Below are 21,549 nucleotides of genomic sequence, written 5' to 3'. Positions count from 1 at the left end.
TGGTGAGACAAGACAATAGAGTTCATGGGTTTATGAGAAGGTTGCATAGGTTTATGTGTGGAGCTTGTGAGAGAAAGGTGTGCCAAGAGTGCCTTGTGCACATTGTTGGAGATAGGAATTTCCTTGGGAATTGTGCAATAATTTAGGAGTAGCTTATGCACAAGGAGTTAAGAGGAATTGAAGTAGTAGATTAGAGGTCTTTCAAGGAGTGTTTCAGCTTACTACAAGTAGAGGGAATCAAATTGTATTCTCTAATGAAACAAGTTGTATTTGTAAGAGTTCTATTATTCAAATTGGTTCAATAAAATTCTCAAGGATAGGTAGAGGGTTTTCCTAGTTGGCTTCCCTAGAAAATTTTGTGCCTGGATTATTGTGATTGTGTATTTATTTATGTTCCTATTATGTTGCAAAATTTAGTAGAGAAATTTTGTGTCTATATGAAAATAATGTAGTTTTCATATTGTTCATATTAGCAGTTGCGGACTTTCGTGGATTTTCTTTATTGTGTAATTCATGGATGTGCATGGTTGATGGATATCAAAAATTCACTGGTACTTGAGTGGTGATTGAATGCATTTGAATTGTGTCAAAAATGGTTAGAAATATTCAGATTCCTAGGATCTTTGCCAATTAGATTCAAGTTTCTATAATTGATTTTGGTGTTAGAATTAGGGTTTTGAAAAATAGAGCATGATGTAAGACTAGTGAAAAGAATGGTTTTTCAACGACCAAGGGTGATGTAATGAGTGCAACGGTCTCAAGTTTAGACTAATTTCAACATTAATCATAATCTATCTTTACATTTAGTGAAAAATATAGAGTGATAAAACTGATTGATTTTCCTAGTTATAATTTCTAAGGTAGAATATTTGTTGGCTATGAATTTCTCAATGTGTTTTTCATTATCTATTTTCCACTTCAATTCTCCGCTACAAAAGTTTATGGTAATTGTGTCATAGGACCTATTTCATCACTCAATCAAATCAAGTTTTAGTATTTCGTATCAAAACTTGGTCAAATTTTTTATTTTAAGCACTATTAACTTCTATTTTATAAAAATATTTATAGAGAATATAGAACTACAATCATGATGAATAATATTAAACTATTAAGAGAACTAGTTATTCACTATAATTCTATTTTGTGTATAATGTAAATAAATTATCTCGAAACCATGTTGCCTTGGAAATGGCGTAGAGCCCATTAGATGAAACTATTTAATATTGCATGTTGTTCGCAAGTCCTCATGCCCTGTCTGTGTTATATAATCGCTACCTTCCACCACAGCACAATACATTAGGTTCACAAAGGGTTCTTTACCATATTTCAGTAAGTTTAGCGACCCTCAAGACGATGGAGACAGCAAACGCGGCCGCACCAGAGAGGGCTCCTGTGTTGGAATATTAATTCCAACTGCAGGCGGACGTGGACAACGACGACAGCACAAAACCGCTCAGCAAAAACCACCAGGGCATATCGGACCGCCTTCCAGCTGAAAGTGGTTTCCGTATAATTGAGCCCGATACAATATAGTGCATACACGTGGTTCTCTGCATACGTAAGCAGAGGTCATTTTTCGGGCGCTATTGTTCAGCAGGAAGAGGCCTCCCGATATTCTTGTCCGTCGTCCGATCTGCTCCATCATTCTCCGCCGTCCATCAACCAAACCTGCATACGAGCCAGCAATTAAATGCATTGCGTGGAGTAAATCAAACGTTTGAGTTGACTGCCGATCTGTCAAGCAAATTAATGAAGTACCTTCACCATGCTGAAAATTAAATGGATTCGTAAGTTGTTGGTAAAACTTTAGGTTTTAATCATACGAAAGCATGGGCACAAAATATATTGCTTTTATATTTGTTGTGTGCGTTGACCATTTTTATAAAAATGTATTACAATGAAAAGAATGTGTATTGTAGTGTGTAGAAAATAGAACAGGGGCAGAGTAAAAATAGGGCAATACGCAGACCATTTTTTGAGAACACATGCACATGTGAATAAAAAAAAGGGAGAACGAGAACAAAGACTGGTGAATGATGCAGGCAGCATAACGCACAGCAGTGCGAAGTCGAAGAGGAAGAAAAGATTGAGAACAGAGCTCGTGTGTAATTTTTTTTATGCAGTTGACAATTGTAATATGTGAGCTCGGGGCAGCGAAAGAGAACAGAGTGGGGAGCACAACGCACAGCAGTGCAAAACATATGAATAACCAGGGGTTGAAATGTATTTTTGTGTTGCTCAAACAAATGGAAGAACACACAGTAATATGAATGACTGTGAGTTTTTATTTTTGAAAATGAAATGCAATGTAAAAATTTTACAGCATATGTAAAATGTTTTTACAGCAGTATGTGTAAAAGATTTTTACACCAGTAAATGTAAAAGAGATCTTTACACACCAGCAGTGTAAATTCTCAGGTGGAGACAGAGTAAATATTTTGTTGGATGAATGTTTTTTTTTGTGGTGAATCCCTCTCAGCAACGAGGATGAATATGTATCAGCATTTCATTTTAATGAATAGAAATCATTTTCTGGTGACGTAATACTCTGTTCTTCAGTCATTTCTGTTAAAGCTTCCCTATGCACAAAAGATCCTGGAAAGGTAGAAACAGAGCATTGCCTCTGTGTGTTCAGTTTTTATTTGTTTTTGGGATTTTACCAGAAAAATCCCCAACAGTGGTATCAGAGCAGGCTTAGGCTCTTTGAAGGTGACAAAGAAGCTGAAGGAAAGAATCTTGTTGTAGCAGAGAAAGCTTCTCCAGCAGAGTGAAGTCTCAGGCAAAAGAACCCAGGTATTCCTCAAAGTTTTTTTTCTGTGTTGCTGTTGAAGAAACAGAGAGTCATTTTAAAAACACAATCAGGTAATTTGAAGCATAGTTAAGAATGGCAAGGTCAAAGAAAAAAGCCTACAATCCTCCTAAGGTTGTGTCTCCCTCTTCTACTAAAATAGAAAACAATCTATTTGAAAGCATTCTATTTGAGGTTCCAAGGTTCGATGGGAACTTTGATATATGGGAAATAAAAATGAGAGCTTTCTTAAAGTCTAAAGGGATTGAAATTTGGGAATCAGTGATGGATGATAGCAAGAAGGATAAAGAATCCAAGGAATATAGTGCACAAGCAGCAAAGACAATCTTGGATGGGCTCCCTGATTCTATAAAGAAGAATCTAAGAAAATATTCATCAGCAAAGGAGATATGGGACAGACTTCATGACCTTCATGCAAAGGGAGCACTGACCATGACCATCAGTGAAGAAGAAAATTCTGAACCCATCATAGAAGCTGAAAGTGAGAAGGCTGACATCATCAAACTTCAAGTAAAAGAAAGGGATGAAGAGCTTGCCAAGCTTAAGAAGGAGCTTGATCAATGTAAGAGGAAACATCATGAAGAAGTCATATCCATGACAAATCAGCTGAATAAAGCAAAGAAGCAGGAAGATGCCTTGTCAAGTCAACTTGAACAAAGGCACAAGAGAGTGAACAAACTTGTAGAAGAGATTGGACAGTACAAGGCTGAGGTCTCCTCCCTTAAGTCTGAACTACAAGAAGCCAGGAAGCAGGCACAAGGAGCTGAAAAGAAAATGGAGAGCAGTCAAGCAGAAATCTCCAAAATGAAGACAAATATCATCTCTCTTAAAATAGCAGCAGCTGAAGCTACTCGTAGCAAGGAAGAAACTGAGGAACAACTTGCAAAGAAAAATAATGAATGTGAAAGATTGGAAGAAGAAATAGTCCTCCTCAGGAAAAAGGTTGAAGGGATGAACAAAATCATGAAGAGCTCTCAAGCCTTGGATGACATGCTCAGCTATCACAGATCTCCATCTGATAAATCAGGACTCGGGTATGTAAGTGAACCCTCAGACAAGAATGAATATGCTTTAAGCAAAGGAGATGTGAAGAAGCCAGAAAGAAATGGTGATGCTCCTAGTTCCAGCAAAGGCAAGGAGAAAGATCAAGGCTACAGTATAAGAAATCCTACTCCAAGCAGAAAACCAGTTCCAAGAAGAAATGTAGCTGATGTCAAAGAGGCAAGATGCAATGGTTATCATCAAAGGATCTCAAGGCAGCAAGGCTTCAGAAGTAAATCAAGGAAACCTCCATCTCCCAGGTACCAAAGTTCATTTTATGGTTATTGTTATTCTTGTTCAAACTTTGGTCATATGGCAAAAGACTGTAGAGCGTTTCATAGAGATAGATGTTGTAGTCTCCGACAATCTCCAAGAAATAATTTTATAAGAAGAAATCATGAATTCTTATTCATGAACGATGTAGAATGTTTCAAGTGTCATAACATAGGACATATGGCACGTGATTATAACTTAACATGGGCTCTTACACAAGCTAGACCCATGCAAAAGAAGAAAGTTACACAAGTATGGAGAAGGAAGGAAATACAGTCTGAAAGTCCCTTGAACTTTTCAGCCGATCTAAGTTTCTTTTGAGAAAACTTTGCTGAAAGAAAGCAATGCATACATTAAAGGGGAGCCTGTAATTATTGATCATTATTGCTGAACTGTTTTAACAGTCATTCTTTGATGAAGATCTTGTTATACGGGAGAGATATGGAATTAAATCTTCCATAAAAGCAGAGAAAAAAAATCTGCAGGGCATGGAGACTGCGTGGAGGATGTATTGCAGCGCAGCACAGCGCAAATGAAATATTTTAGTTAATCTTTCTGAAATGTAACATGCAGCGGTGTTGAAAAATGTAATGTTTTTTATCACATATGCAATGCAATATGCACAGAAGTGCATAAAGAAAAACTGGGGCAGCATATATTTTTAATGCACATGGGATGAATGAGAATGTGTGTTGCAGCAAAAAAAAACGAAAGGAATTGCACAGTAGTGCATTGTGTAAATAAAAAAAATAAAGACGAAGATTGTGTGAAGCAAGGGTGTAAAAAGGAACAGGGGCAGCCCGTGTTAATTTTTTTTGTGTGGAGAATGAAATGCAGCAGCGTGAGGATGATTTTTTTTTATATGCAAGTAATGCAGAGTAAAGAGTTAGTGTATGGGCACAGCAGTGTGATGAAATGAAATACGCACAGCAGTGCAAATTGCAGAGGCAACGCAGCAGCGAATAAAAACCCAGGGGAGACAGAGTCTATGGTTATGGGTATGGACAGCAGTGCATAAGAAAAAGGCAGCAGCGTGATGGCAAGAAGGAGAAGCACAGCAGTGCGAAGAAAATGAAACCAGAGCTAAGAGAGAATGAAGAAATGTGTTTTTACACAGCAGTGAAAAGGGCAATCATGAAGAGCAAGAGAGGTGCAGCAGCGCGACAGTGAAGGAGATTTTTTTTGTGTGTAAGGAATTACATTTACAGCAGTAAATGTAAGTAATTTTTTTTATTACAGAAGTATATGTAATACTCTGTTTTTACAGTAGTAAATGTAAATGAGATTTCTACACACAGCAGTGTAAAATCTCAGGAAGAAAACAGAGTAATATTTTCGGTTGTTTTGGAACTGCATCTAAAGCAGTGTCTGGTTGTAATCCCTCTGTGAGAGGAAGTGAAGTTCTTGTTGAATCCCTCTGTTAAAGAGGAAGGTGCTTTTCAGCACAGTGTCATGGTGAATCCCTCAGTCAAGAGGAAGATGCTTTTTAGCATACACTGGTGAATCCCTCTGTCATGAGGAAGGTGCTCTTCAGCACAGTCACAGGTGAATCCCTCTATCATGAGGAAGGTGCTCTTCAGCACAGTCTCAGGTGAATCCCTCTGTTAAGAGGAAGACAACTTTGATTGTTTGTGGAACTGCATGTGAAGCAGTGTTGGTGAATCCCTCTATGTGAGGAAGATATTTTTGTAACAGCAGTTGGTGAATCCCTCTATGTGAGGAAGTGTTTGGGTATGACAGAATGCCCAGCAGTTGAAATTAAAGGGGAGTGTTGGAATATTAATTCCAATTACAGGCGGACGTGGACAACGACGGCAGCACAAAACCGCTCAGCAAAAACCACCAGGGCATATCGGACCGCCTTCCAGCTGAAAGTGGTTTCCGTATAATTGAGCCCGATACAATATAGTGCAGACACGTGGTTCTCTGCATACGTAAGCAGAGGTCATTTTCCGGGCGCTATTTTTCAGCAGGAAGAGGCCTCCCGATATTCTTGTCTGCCGTCCGATCTGCTCCATCATTCTCCGCCATCCATCAACCAAACCTGCACACGAGCCAGCAATTAAATGCATTGCGTGGAGTAAATCAAACGTTTGAGTTGACTGTCGATCTGTCAAGCAAATTAATGAAGTACCTTCACCATGCTGAAAATTAAATGGATTCGTAAGTTGTCTGTAAAACTTTAGGTTTTAATCATACTAAAGCATGGGCACAAAAATATATTACTTATATATTTGTTATGTGCGTTGACCATTTATATAAAAATGTATTACAATGAAAAGAATGTGTATTGTAGTGTGTAGAAAATAGAACAGGGGGCAGAGTAAAAAAAATAGGGCAATACGCAGACCATTTTTGAGAACACATGCACATGTGAATAAAGAAAAGGGAGAACGAGAACGAAGACTGGTGAATGATGCAGGCAGCATAACGCACAGCAGTGCGAAGTCGAAGAGGAAGAAAAGATTAAGAACAGAGCTCGTGTGTAATTTTTTTTATGCAGTTGACAATTGTAATATGTGAGCTCGGGGCAGTGAAAGAGAACAGAGTGGGGAGCACAACGCACAGCAGTGCAAAACATATGAATAACCAGGGGTTGAAATGTATTTTTGTGTTGCTCAAACAAATGGAAGAACGCACAGTAATATGAATGACTGTGAGTTTTTATTTTTGAAAATGAAATGCAATGTAAAAATTTTACAGCATATGTAAAATGTTAATTAAAACAGAAAACTCACAAACTTTTATTAATCTATTTGTTCAATTACATCACACTTATATAGGAATAACACCTAACCACTCATAACTAATTCTGTTCAACCACCTACAACTAATTCAGTTCAACCACTCATAACTAAATCTATTTCTGCATTATTCTCACATCCTCCCTTAATGGAGAAATGGATTTTCTACAATACCTAACTGACTTCTAGAACTTGTGCTTTGAAGATCTGTTGTATTCTCTAGATTGATCTAACTACTGCATTAACAGAGGGCAGTTGGAATTAATACCTTTCTACCACTCCCCCTTAATTCCAACTATATAACAAATATATACTATAGCACGATATACAAGAAACTATGTTCTTAATCATGACGACTTAAACTTTAACTTGCCTGCTGGTTTAAGTCTCAGCTAGGCTTACAACAAAACATTTCAAAGACACACAATTTCATTTTTGTCTTCTTATTAAAAGGTCCATGCTTGTTCCTTTTCCATTGCTGGTGCAGTTTCATCTTCACCTTTTTGGGTTTCCTTATGAAATTCCTTTGCTCCTTGCTTACATACTTAACGTCAACAACCTCTTTTGGATTGAGAGGCAATGCAAGATCTCGAACGAGGTAATTTAATTCATGTTCTCCCCACTTTCCATGAGGAACCAACGAAGGAGTCACCAAAATGCAGTCATCTTTGAACATGAGCGGCCTTCGAAGAACATCCATGGTAGTATCCTCCAAAGTAGCAGTCATCTTGAAAGTAGATCCAATAAAACTTCTAACAACCGGGCAAGTTTTAATCTCAGTGATTTCTTCAACAGCGTGATTCTCAACAACATGAGCGTGATTCTCAACAACATGAGTGATTTCTTCAGGGACATGATCTTCAACAACATGAAACTCTTTGTCAATGGACTCAAAAACACTGTGAATCCCAAATGGGTTCATGAGAAAATGATCATTAAAAAGATCATTGTCTAAAATAATAGACATATCAGTTAGCTTTATCACCAGCAAAGTTCTGGCAGCAAGGTTTCAAGAAAATCAAAGAAACACACGCAGGGAGTCTCTGTCTTCTTCTGGACACACCGGTTCTCACAACAGCAACTGCTACCCGAGTCCTTGACAGGGGTCTTGGCAGCACATACGCACAACAGCAACTGCTACCCGAGTTCTTGACAGGGGTCTTGGCAGCACACCAGCAAGTGGATTCTGGACAGGGCGTTCTTGACAGCGTTCTGGACAACGATGGACAGCACCACACAAACACTACAAAGCTTGGTCAATTCAACAGTAGATTGCATCCAATAACACGTTGCCACAGTTCTGGAGTGGATCTGCAGATTGAATTAGAATACGGGCTGCGAAATAAGAGAGAACTGCTCACAAGATTGCAGAATTTAAAAAAAACCGATACCCGAATCTGCTCAGAATTTAAAAACCGATACCCGGATTGTTGTCCACACGTCAGCGTATCCTGCTGCACCGGATTCAGCCGCAGTCGCAGAAGAAATTACGGACCTGGAGTATGCTCGGGCTGCGAAATAAGAGAAAAACCCTCGCTGTATAGAAAAACCCTCGCCGTATATTCAAAGACGAGTCTCCCGTGGCCTCTCGTGGACAAGATCTGTTGACGAGTTCACAATGGGCTCTCCACACACCTCAGCGCTACAGAGTTCACAACGGGCTCTCCACATCTCCAGACAAAACACAGAAAAACCCTCGCCGTATATTCAAAGACGAGTCTCCCGTGGCCTCTCGTGGACAAGATCTGTTGACGAGTTCACAACGGGCTCTCCACACACCTCAGCGCTACAGAGTTCACAACGGGCTCTCCACATCTCCAGACAAAACACTCGGTTCCACAGCTTCGCAGGTGGCACAAACAAGTTCACTCTTCAACAGCAGATCCGGCCTCACGCAAACACCACTCGGCCTTCCTCACCTGCGCTCTCACCCCAGCTCAAACCCTGAGCTCTGATACCAAATTAAAACAGAAAACTCACAAACTTTTATTAATCTATTTGTTCAATTACATCACACTTATATAGGAATAACACCTAACCACTCATAACTAATTCTGTTCAACCACCTACAACTAATTCAGTTCAACCACTCATAACTAAATCTATTTCTGCATTATTCTCACAATGTTTTTACAGCAGTATGTGTAAAAGATTTTTACACCAATAAATGTAAAAGAGATCTTTACACACCAACAGTGTAAATTCTCAGGTGGAGACAGAGTAAATATTTTGTTGGATGAATGTTTTTTTTGTGGTGAATCCCTCTCAGCAACCAGGATGAATATGTATCAGCATTTCATTTTAATGAATAGAAATCATTTAGAAATCATTTTCTGGTGACGTAATACTCTGTTCTTCAGTCATTTCTTTTAAAGCTTCCCTGTGCACAAAAGATCCTGGAAAGATAGAAACACAACATTGCCTCTGTGTGTTCAGTTTTTATTTGTTTTTGAGATTTTACCAGAAAAATCCCCAACATCCTGTAATGGAGATCCTTGGAAGTTATGGTCTTCCCTTTATTGGAGCCATCTTGGATCGATTCGAATATTTCAAAGGAACAGATAAATTCTTCGAACGTCGTGTGGAGAAATATAAGAGCACAGTGTTCAGAGTGAATATGCCGCCTGGTCCGCCTTTCTTCTCCTACAATCGGGTCATAATATTGCTGGATGGTAAGAGCTTCCCCGTGCTCTACGATTTGAGTAAGGTGGATAAGAGTTATCTGGCGGGCTCTTACATGCCCAGCCTCAAATTCACCGGGGGATACAGGTCTACCATTTTTATGGACCCATCTTGTGAAAAACATCACAGGCTTAAGAGCTGGTGCCTTGACTTACTCTGCACAAATCGAGAGAGAAATTTTCCGGAGTTTGCCAAGGTGTTCCATGAGCTCAGCGTGGCCCTCGAGAATGAAATGGCGAGTAGCGGGAAGGCAACTTTCAGTGATCAGATGGATCAATTGCTATGTAATTTTCTTTTCCGGTCCATTGCCGGCGCCGACCCGGTGGCTCCCGGCCCAGCCAGCCTCGGAACCGACGGTCCTTCCTGTATTATAAACTGGCTGGCTGCTGTGGTCGCTCCTACCATAAGCTCAGGCGTCCTTCCGAAATTGTTGGATGAGCTCACCATCCATTTATTTCCCCTGCCATTCTTCCTCGTCTCCAAAGATTACCACAAACTCTATAATTTCCTGTGGATGAATGCGACTTCTGTGCTGGATGTGGCCGAAAAGCAGTTCAGACTGAACAGAGAAGAGGCCTGCAATAATCTTATGTTTTACATCGCTTTCAATGCCTTCGGGGGACTGCACGTTTATTTTACCAGTATGCTCAAATATATTGCCGACGCCGGCGGCAAATTGCACAAAGATCTCGCCGAAGAGGTCCGCGGAGCCGCTGAAGCACATGGGGGACTCAATGGAAAGGCTCTCGAGAGCATGGCCCTGGTTCAATCTACTGCGTACGAAGTGATGAGGATAGAGCCGCCTGTGCCACTGCAGTACGGGAAAGCCAAGGAAGATTTCTTCGTCGAATCCCATGACGGGCGTTATGCGGTGAAGAAGGGCGATATGTTGTGCGGGTACCAACCGTTTGCAACCCGGGATCCCAAAGTGTTCTACAAGGCACAGAAGTTCGTTCTGCGACGATTCATGGGCGAGGAAGGCGAGAATGTTGGGTATTTTTGAATGGAGAAAATACCAAAAACCAAACAAGCAAACACCACAGAGCCAATGCTCTGTTTCCACTGTTCCAGGATCTTTTGTGCACAGGGAAGCTTTAAAAAAAATTACTCAGAACAGAGTATTACACAGCCATAAAATCATTTCCATTCATTAAAATATAAAGCCTGTTACATATGTCTTCCTCTTTGTTGAGAGGAATTCACCAAAATTACTTTCACCCATCAAAAATAAAAACTCTGTCTTTTCTCTCCACCTGAGAGTTCACTGTGCTGGGTTTACTGCTGTAAAACCCCTTTTCACTTTACTGGTGTAAAACTATTTTTACACATACTGCTGTAAAAATATTTTACACATACTGCTGTAAAACAAACTTTTACATATGCAGTAAATTACATTCACAATTTCAAAGATACTTGTGCGTTCTTTTCTCCTGCATTTCAATGCATACCCAATACATTAAAAAAAATCTATGCACTACCGTGCAATGTCTTCACCTGCTTCATGTGCTGGTCTTCATTCTGAGCACTCCCTGCTCTTTCGCTGCTGCGCGTTACACCACTCTCATATGCAACAATAACATTGCATAACATATATGCTCCACTTCTGCTCTTTTTCATGCACTGCTGTGCACACTATTCTTTTCGCTCCCCTAAGCTCTCATTTCACAATGGCCAACACTTAAAAACATTACAACCCACCGAGCTCTACCTTCATATGAATTTTACATTGCGTATATATCATGATATAATGACCATACCTGTCATTAATATCCACCATACCTTCGTGCATAAAAATTATTTACAACCGTGGGTTTTTCAATCATATATGGTCAACGCATATTACAAAAAAAACATATGCATTTGTTTTAGTTTTTTTTAATGCATATCCAATGCATTTCCAAAAGGATAATACGTGAATATGACTTTTTATGCCCATACCTCTCATTGGTGTAAAAGTAATAAAAATAAATGTTCTGCCAACCATTTACGACCCGCAATAAATTCAATTTAATTCCTTTTTGCAGACAGGAGTGGCAGTCAACAGAGAAAGTCTTTCACTCCACGCAGAAATAAATTCGTTTTGACGCAAGCGGGCAGCAGCTTCGGAGATCGACGGTGGAGGATGAAGAAGCAAATCCAACGGTGGAGATTGATATCGGAAGCCACCATGTTGCTGAGCTTTACCTCCCGATATGTCAGAGATGCTGACGTCAGGCGAGAGCCACGTGCCTGCACCAAAACGCATCGGAGGCCAATATACGGAAACAACTTTTCATTGGAAGGCAGTGCGATGTGCTCGAGGCGGTTTTGTGGTTTTCAATCTGGCGGTTTTGGAGAGCGCAGTACGGCTGCGTTGAAATTACATTTTCAACACTCCCCTTTAATTTCAACTGCTGGGCGTTCAAACATACCCAAACACTTCCTCACATCGAGGGATTCACCAACACTGCTGTTACAAAGACATCTTCCTCACATAGAGGGATTCACCAACTGCTTCTGATGCAGTTCCACAAACAACAAAGTTGTTTTCCTCTTAATAGAGGGATTAACCTGAAACTGTGCTTAAGAGCACCTTCCTCATGACAGAGGGATTCACCAGTGACTATGCTGAAAAGCATCATCCTCTTGATAGAGGGATTTACCACACTATGCTGAAAAGCATCTTCCTCTTTCATAGAGGGTTTCACCAAATGACTGTGCTGAAAAGCACCTTCCTCATTAACAGAGGGATTACAAACAGACACTGCTTTACATGCAGTTTCAAAAACAAACAATCATTGCACTGCTGTGTGTGCAAACTCATTACAATGTTCTTTTATGCTGCTGCATATTCTCTGCTGCACTGTTGTGCCATCTTCTTTACTGCGTCTACCCCACACTGCTGTGTCTACACTTGCACTGCTTGTGTACTTTTCAAAGACAAAATACTCTGTCTTTTCTGGAACAATTACACTGTCCCAATTTACAAATTTACACTGCTGTGTGTAAACATTTCTTACACTCACTGCTGTTGCATATATTGCATTTCAATTCAATGAACAACAAATTCATTACATTTACCTTTACTGCTGTAAGGAAAATTTCTTTTGCATGTGCTGCTGTTCAAAACTTCTTGCTGCTGCCCATAACTTCTTGCTGCTGCATTTTCTTATTTGCATTGCTGTGTGCTTCTCCTTCTTGCCATCATGCTGCTGTCCATAACTTCTTGCTGCTGCATTTTCCATATTCACTGTTGTCCATACCCATAACCATAGACTGTCATCCCTGGGTTTTTATTTGCTGCTGCGTTGCCTCTGCAATTTGCACTGTCGCTGCCTTTTGTTTCATCATACTGCTGTGCCCATACTCTTGGCACTTCATTCTCCACAAAAAAAATAACACGGGCTGCTGCCTTTTCTTATGCACCCTTGCTTCACACAATCTTAGTCTTCATTCAAAAATTTTTTTACACAATGCACTGCTGTGCAATTCCTTTGGCTTTCTGCTGCCACACACATTCTTATACATCTAGCGTGCATTAAAAATCTGTTGTCCTTGTTTTTCTTTATGCATTTCTTTGCATGTTGCATTGCATACAAAAAACATTACATTTTTTTTACTGCTGTGTATTGTACTCACTCTGCTGTGAGTGTGTTCTCTCACATTACATAGAAGGGAAACTACCTTCCATTGCTATGCATTTCAATGCATGTGCATCACAAAAAAAATTTCAAACTGCTGTTCATTCTAATCCATGTGCTCCAAAAAAAATTTCCAAACTGTTGTTTTGTATTCTATCTTCCCACTGCTGTGAGGGTCTCCATGCTTTGCATTTTTCTCTTATCTCGCTGCTGCTCTTTACATTTCAGCGCTGCCATCTTTTCTTCTTTATGCATTTCTGTGCATATTGCATAAACATAAAGCAAAAACATTGTTGATTTCATCACTGCTGCATATTACCTTTTTGGAGGGATTAAAAAAGATTTCATTTGCAACTGCTGCGCTGCAATACATCCTCCATCAACAAATGACTGTTAATACAGTTCAGCAAACAAAAAAAAATTCAAGCTCCCCTTTAGTGTATGCTTTATCTTCTTTCAACAGACTCTTCTCAAAATAAATTTAGATCATTTGGGGAGTTCAAGGGGCTTTCAGATTGCCTTTCCTTCCTTCTCCATACTTGTGTAACTTTCTTCTTTTGCATGGGTCTAGCTTGCATAGGAGCCCATGTTAAGTTACATTCACGTGCCATATGCCCAATGTTATGACACTTGAAACATTCAACTTTATTCATGAATAAGAATTCATGATTTCTTCTTGTGAGATTATTTCTTGGAGATTGTCGGGGACCACAACATCTATCTCCATGAAATGCTCTACAGTCTTTTGCCATATGACCAAAGTTTGAGCAAGCATAACAATAACCATAAAATGAACTTTGGTACCTGGGAGATGGAGGTTTCCTTGATGCACTTCTGAAGCCTTGCTGCCTTGAGATCCTTTGTTGATGACCATTGCATCTTACCTCTTTGCCATCAGCTACATTTCTTCTTGGAGCTGGTTTTCTACTTGGAGCAAGATCTCTTCTATTGCAGCCTTCATTTTTCTCCTTGCCTTTGCTGGAACTAGGAGCATCACCATCTCTTTCTGGCTTCTTCACATCTCCTTTGCTTAAAGCATCCTCATCCTTGTTTGAGGGTTCACCTACATACCCAAGTCCTGATTTATCAGATGGAGATCTGTGATAGCTGAGCATGTCATCCAAAGCTTGAGAGCTCTTCATGATCTTGTTCATCCCTTCAATCTTCTTCCTGAGGAGGACAATCTCTTCTTCTAACTTTTCACATTCATTATTTTTCTTTGCTAGTTGTCCCTCAATTTCTTCCTTGCTACGAGTAGCTTCAGCTGCTACTACTTTGAAGGAGATAATCTCTGTCTTCATTTTGGAGATTTCTTCATCTTTTGCTTGACTGCTCTTCATTTTCTTTTCAGCTCCTTGTGCCTGCTTCCTGGCTTCTTGTAGTTCAGACTTAAGGGAGGAGATATCTACCTTGTACTGTCCAATCTCTTCCACAAGCTTATTCACTTTCTTGTGTCTTTGTTCAAGTTGACTTGTCAAGGCATCTGCCTGCTTCTTTGCACTATTCAGCTGATTTGTCATGGATATGACTTCTTCATGATGTTTCCTCTTGCATTGATCCAGCTCCTTCTTGAGCCTGGCAAGCTCTTCATCCCTTTCTCTTACTTGAAGCTTGATGAGGTCAAGCTTTTCATTCTCAGCTTCTATGATGGGTTCTTCTTGACTCATTGTCATGGTCAGTGCTCCCTTTGCATGAAGGTCATGCAGTCTGTCCCATATATCCTTTGCTGATGTATATTTTCCTAGATTCCTCTTCACAGAATCAGGGAGTCCATCCAAGATAAGTTTTGCTGCTTGTGCATCATACTCCATGGATTCTTTATCCATCTTGCTGTCATCAATCACTGACTCCCAGACTTCAATCCCCTCAGACATTAGGAAAGCCCTCATCATTATTTCCCATACATCAAAGTTTCCATCAAACTTTGGAACCTCAAATACAATGCTTTCAAACAGATTGCCTTCTAGTTTAGTAGAGAAGGGAGACACATTTTTAGCAGGCTTGGATGCTTTCTTCTTTGACCTTGCCATTCTTAACTAGTCTTCAAATACTTGACTGTGTTTTTTTAATCACTGACTGTTTCTATAACAGTAACACAAAGGAAAGCTTGAGGAATACCTTAATCCTTTTGGCTGTGGCTTCACACTGCTGGAGAGGTTTGACTGCTGCAACAACACCTTCCTTCAGCTTCTTTGAGTCTTCAAAGAGCCTAAGCCTTCTCTGATACCACTGTTGGGTATTTTTGAATGGAGAAAATACCAAAAACCAAACAAGCAAACACCACAGAGCCAATGCTCTGTTTACACTGTTCCAGGATCTTTTGTGCACAGGGAAGCTTTAAAAAAAATTACTCAGAACAGAGTATTACACAGCCATAAAATCATTTCCATTCATTAAAATATAAAGCCTGTTACATATGTCTTCCTCTTTGTTGAGAGGAATTCACCAAAATTACTTTCACCCATCAAAAATAAAAACTCTGTCTTTTCTCTCCACCTGAGAGTTCACTGTGCTGGGTTTACTGCTATAAAACCCCTTTTCACTTTACTGGTGTAAAACTATTTTTACACATACTGCTGTAAAAATATTTTACACATACCGCTGTAAAACAAACTTTTACATATGCAGTAAATTACATTCACAATTTCAAAGATACTTGTGCGTTCTTTTCTCCTGCATTTCAATGCATACCCAATACATTAAAAAAATCTATGCACTACTGTGCAATGTCTTCACCTGCTTCATGTGTTGGTCTTCATTCTGAGCACTCCCTGCTCTTTCGCTGCTGCGCGTTACACCACTCTCATATGCAACAATAACATTGCATAACATATATGCTCCACTTCTGCTCTTTTTCATGCACTGCTGTGCACACTATTCTTTTCGCTCCCCTAAGCTCTCATTTCACAATGGCCAACACTTAAAAAAAACATTACAACCCACCGAGCTCTACCTTCATATGAATTTTACATTGCGTATATATCATGATATAATGACCATACATGTCATTAATATCCACCATACCTTCGTGCATAAAAATTATTTACAACCGTGGGTTTTTCAATCATATATGGTCAACGCATATTACAAAAAAAACATATGCATTTGTTTTAGTTTTTTTTAATGCATATCCAATGCATTTCCAAAAGGATAATACGTGAATATGACTTTTTATGCCCATACCTCTCATTGGTGTAAAAGTAATAAAAATAAATGTTCTGCCAACCATTTACGACCCGCAATAAATTCAATTTAATTCCTTTTTGCAGACAGGAGTGGCAGTCAACAGAGAAAGTATTTCACTCCACGCAGAAATAAATTCGTTTTGACGCAAGCGGGCAGCAGCTTCAGAGATCGACGGTGGAGAATGAAGAAGCAAATCCAACGGTGGAGATTGATATCGGAAGCCACCATGTTGCTGAGATGCCGTCAGGCGAGAGCCACGTGCCTGCACCAAAACGCATCGGAAGCCAATATACGGAAACAACTTTTCATTGGAAGGCGGTGCGATGTGCTCGAGGCGGTTTTGTGGTTTTCAATCTGGCGGTTTTGGAGAGCGCAGTACGGCTGCGTTGAAATTACATTTTCAACAGAGAAGATGCTGAAGCACCTCCTGTGGTCCAATGGGCGTCAAACAGAAGAAACATCCGCTGACAACAAGCAGTGTGCGGGGAAGGACTTCGTTGGCACTATGGGTCGGCTCTTTCTGGCGCACTTCTTCTTGCGAGATGATTCATTTGCCTTAGAAATGCCGTCCTCGTCCTCGTCCTCCTCTGTCAAACTTACAATGCTCACAAAGGGCTCTTTCTTTTAAAAAATTTAGCATGCAAGTTCTACAGTCGGTTTCAATTTAGGTTTCTTTCACTTCTCTGTGGTTAAAATTCGAATTCACGTCTTTTGGATACTTCATATTTACATACTGCACCTCCCGCACCATTACCGTTCCTTGTTCAGCAATGCCATTGCCAATTTCTGAGAGCGATGCAGGCATTTCACATGGCTGTGTTTGCAGTCTAATAATAAAATGAGAGATGCAGGCGTTTCAAATGGCTGTGTTTGCAGTCTAATAATAAAGTCTGAAAGATGCTGGATTTTCACATAATTCTGGTTTGCACTCAAATCATACATAGGGTTATAAAACGCATATAACTGTGTTTCAGTCTCGTCTCCGCTTTCACTAACTTTCTTAATCAAATGATTTACAGTAAATTAGTTGGTTTATGTTGGGTTTAACTTTAGTAAATTAATTGGTTTGGGTTGGATTTAACTTTATTAGATTTCATGTTCAAGTTCAAATTTTATAAAGAGTGGACGAAAATGGACCCTACAATTATGAAAACTATCTCAAGCAATGTCTAAATTACAATTCTAATAAAAAAACATTCAACAGTGGGATAGATCCTCAGTCCATCAGTGTATGGGGATGGGTGGATGAGATTGAAATCTTATGAAAAAAGGGTGGAAAGTAGACAGTTAACCGTTAGAACAAAAAAACACTCATGGATATTCAAATTACAATGAGCATAATTTTAATAGAATATGTTATAATTGAAAATTGAGGATAGAAGATAACTATTGAGATGAAACCCGCTTTAATGTATGTCTCTATAAAACTATTAAAACATATCACATATTGATTCAAAGTAAAGGAATAAAAAGACGTAGAGATACATACAAAGATGCTAATAAAATATCTTATAATTGAAAATTAAAAATAGAATACAACTATTGAAATCAAAACCGCCTTAATGTAGGTCTTTTTAAAACCATAAAAGATATCACATATAAAACTATAAAAATATATCACATATTGATTAAAAAAGGGAATAAAAAGATGTAGAAATACATACAAAGATGCTAATAAAATATCTTATAATTGAAAATTGAAAATAGAATACAACTATTGAAATGAAAACCGCCTTAATGTAGGTCTTTATAAAACCATAAAAATATATCACATATTGATTCAAAAAAAGATAAAAAGTTGTACAGATACATACAAAGATGCCTAGCACCACACAGTGTCGAATCACTAAACTTAATTTTATCAGTGATTCTGGAAATATCTAAAAATCTCAAAAATTTCCCAAAATCCAAAATCTGTAATAAAATAAAATTAATTAATTAATTAAAAAAAACAAACAAACCACAAGCCGATCAGATTTCTGCTTTCCAATGAACCTGGCACAGCTCCGGTTTTCGTAAGATCAATTAAAACTACTAGTCAATGGTGTTAGGTCTACCATCAATACGTTGCAGTCCCCATCATTTAAAAGGATTATTCGATAATAATTGGATTTCGTTTACCTCACCTCAATAAATTATCATTCTCTTTACTTTGAACGATTGCATAAACGATTGTATAAACTTTGGAAGTATCGTCCACACCGGAACAAACTTATGCCATAGATATTATTTCTCGGACATATAATTTATATTGGGAAGGAGGCGTGATTCAGGATCTAATATTTTTATTTTATTTTTTATTATTTTTTAATTTTTTAATATATTGAAACATATATTTTCAAAAAAAATGTGCGGAGTTCTCATTTAAAATCTAAAAATTCAATTTATTTTTTTTAATTATTATTATTATTATATTTTACCTATTAGAAATATTGGCAGCTGATTTTATTAAGTTAAGTTTAATTTTAATAGATTCAAGAAAAAGTGAACAATATCTTTAACTATCTAAAATTTCAAATTTATTTTTATTTTTATTATTATATTTGTTTATATTAAAAACATTGGCAAGGAGACTCTACTAAGCTGAACTTAACCTTGATGAATTTAAGGAGTGAATTTGCCCCTCATCAGAGAGTCAAAAATTCAGGGACTTCAACCAAAAGATTTACTCACAACGCTAAGAATTCAGATTTATTAAAAATTAAGATTTGGAAAGGCATATAAGGCTTACAAATATTTACTTACATATTTCTAAAGGAGATCCGAAAAATCATGAAACCAACGCAGTACAGCAAGTGGAATGACATTTAAAATTTGAAGTGTATCTTGAACGGCATTGATATGGAGTATGAGAAGTTTGAGCGCCCACTCACTTGGCAATTATTTAGGAATTTGCTTAACCTTGATCTTCTGCATAACAAAGTTGAAGTTGGTGAGCAATTTTCACGGGAGACATCGACTCCAACTCCAGGAAAATAGTGCTCACAAACATAAACATACTATTGAATGTTAAAAATATGCATTCTAATATTGGTTAGTATTAATATTTATTGTTTCAGATAAATTATTCTTTCATATTTTAAGAGAACAAATTTATTGGGCGGTGTTTTTAATTAAGTAAGGGAGAAATGTTGTAATGTAATGTCTAACATTTTTATTAAATCAAATTATATATATAAAAAAATAAAATTAAATAAAAAATAGTATGACGTAATGCAAACATTTTAACTAGTTTAAGAAATAATGATTTTATAAAAATAAAATAATATATTGAGAATTCATAGTATTGATTTATAGTGTTTATGTGGAATATGACCTATTTAAAAGAAGGAATTAAATCAGTCAAGATCTTTCTTAACCAAGCGCAAAAAAGATTAAATTTCTTAATGCTTGATAAATCCAAAATTAAAATAAATCTAAACTAATTATAAAACCAAAACATCATTAGAAAAATAAAAAACTATTTCTACGTAAAAAGCAGCTAGATTGAACCCAGTCCTGTTGCTGGTGTGGTAGGACCGACGGCTTGCCGCCTCCCCACCCGGGATCGATTCTGGGTGCATGTCGGCTGCTCTGGCAGCATATTGTTATCGCCATTCTGCTTCGCTGCTACGGCAGCTATCGTGTCAATCCTGCTTCATGTACATATGACATAAATGTAATATATTGTGAATAATTGTAAATATATAAGCTCTATATAGCTTCTAATAGGACTCGCCCCCCACTTCGAAAAAAAACAGCTAGATTGACCAATTTAAAGAATGCGATGGCATGAGAATGCAGTGGCAACGGTACGGTCAAATGGTAACAACTCGGATTCTCGGAATGACGGGAGCCGGCTAAATGGAAGAGAGACAGTTCCCCTCGACCAAGCTACCAAACAGCTTTGTTATTGAGAGCCGTGTCGACTTTTCTCTTGTTTTTATGAGTTATACATCGTTATGTTAAAGTGAATATATATAAAATAATGATTTCAATTTTTGATGTTTATTTAATAAATATTAATAATTAAATATAAATTTATAAAATTTTATTTCAAAATTAATATAAATTATTTTATTTATAATTTATAATCATTTTTTTAATAATTAAATAAATGATACTTTTCAATTTTATTATAATTTTTTTAATTATTTTTATTATAGCTTTTTTAATTATTTTTTAAATATAACCTTTGTTTTTGTTAAAAACTGTTTTGGAATAATTATATGAATGTTTTTTTGCTTTTACTTTTTTACTTGTTAACTTTTTATTGGGATTCAACATCAAGATATGTATGGAGACCTTGATTTAATATGAATAAATAGTGTTGAGATGCTCCAGCCAATTTCAATACTAACAATTGGAATTGTTTGTTAACATTGAAATTGTTTCGAACATCTGAATACTATTTATTCATGTTAGATCAAGTCCTTCATACTTATTTTGATGATGAATCCCATTAGAGGGTTTAAAACATTCACTGAAGAAAACATTTATGTGAATATTCCCAAAAAGCTTTTAACAAAGATTATGAATCACATAAATCTAAGTTCAGAAATATAACAATTTTACTATAAGTATTTTTTAATTATTTTTTAAACATAAAATTATGTTACAAGCCCACTCACACTCAACTGTATAGCAAAGATGTAACTATTTAATCACTAATATTATTATTACACCAATCTAGATTCATCCTAAAATCTCTCACCAATCTAGATTCATCCTAAAATCTCTCACTTACTGAGAGATCAAAACTTAATAAATCAAATATTAAAATAAACTTAATCCCTCTTGAAACTTATAAATCTCACCCCTTTTTCTCATCTACTGCTTACTAAAAGCTCTTTCTGTTAAACATGTGAGCGCACTTGGTTTTGTTTAAGAATAAAGTGAGAAAGATGTGGGATTTTACATAACTCTGTTTTAACTGCAGGCCTTTCACACAAATCTATTTTCACTCAAACCATGCAGGCCTTTCACACAAATCTATTTTCACTCAAACCATAAACGCTTCTGTCTCATTTCGGCATCGTCTCAGTTTTTGCAAACATCAGAAGATTTTAAGTATGGGGGATTTACGCAGTGCATTATATTAGATATCATTTTTGGGATTCAACTGCGTTAAGTAAGTCATTCAAACGTATGACCATTTCCAAGAGAGGTAGTCATAAAGTGACTAATTTCTCATGATTTTTGAATAGTTCACTTA

At 37.6% G+C, this 21,549-nt stretch overlaps 1 protein-coding gene across 1 annotated transcript; it reads left to right on the top strand.

The window, feature by feature from the left end:
- Positions 1–1,353: 1,353 nt before the first annotated feature.
- Positions 1,354–16,983, top strand: LOC149187940 (allene oxide synthase CYP74A2-like). Its single transcript, XM_089409829.1, has 5 exons — positions 1,354–1,392; positions 7,831–8,313; positions 8,412–8,717; positions 9,332–10,537; positions 16,768–16,983. The coding sequence occupies exons 1-5, from the start codon at positions 1,354–1,356 to the stop codon at positions 16,981–16,983; spliced, it is 2,250 nt and encodes a 749-aa protein (XP_089265955.1).
- The last annotated feature ends 4,566 nt before the right edge of the window (positions 16,984–21,549 follow it).

The sequence above is a fragment of the Pinus tabuliformis genome, chromosome 3_1 (assembly GCF_031772625.1).
Source record: "Pinus tabuliformis cultivar Carrire ecotype Pingquan chromosome 3_1, CPIR1, whole genome shotgun sequence".
NCBI classification, from domain to species: Eukaryota; Viridiplantae; Streptophyta; class Pinopsida; order Pinales; family Pinaceae; genus Pinus; species Pinus tabuliformis.
The sequence above is the reverse complement of the archived record's forward strand: the minus strand, read 5'-3'. Positions and strand labels throughout refer to the sequence as shown.

Coding starts and splice junctions, on each gene's coding strand:
- LOC149187940 (XM_089409829.1), top strand. CDS start 1,354: ATGGAGACAGCAAACGCGGCCGCACCAGAGAGGGCTCCT. Junction 1,393..7,830: donor CCGCACCAGAGAGGGCTCCT/GTGTTGGAATAT, acceptor CTAAAATAATAG/ACATATCAGTTAGCTTTATC. Junction 8,718..9,331: donor TCGGTTCCACAGCTTCGCAG/GTGGCACAAACA, acceptor AGATTTTACCAG/AAAAATCCCCAACATCCTGT.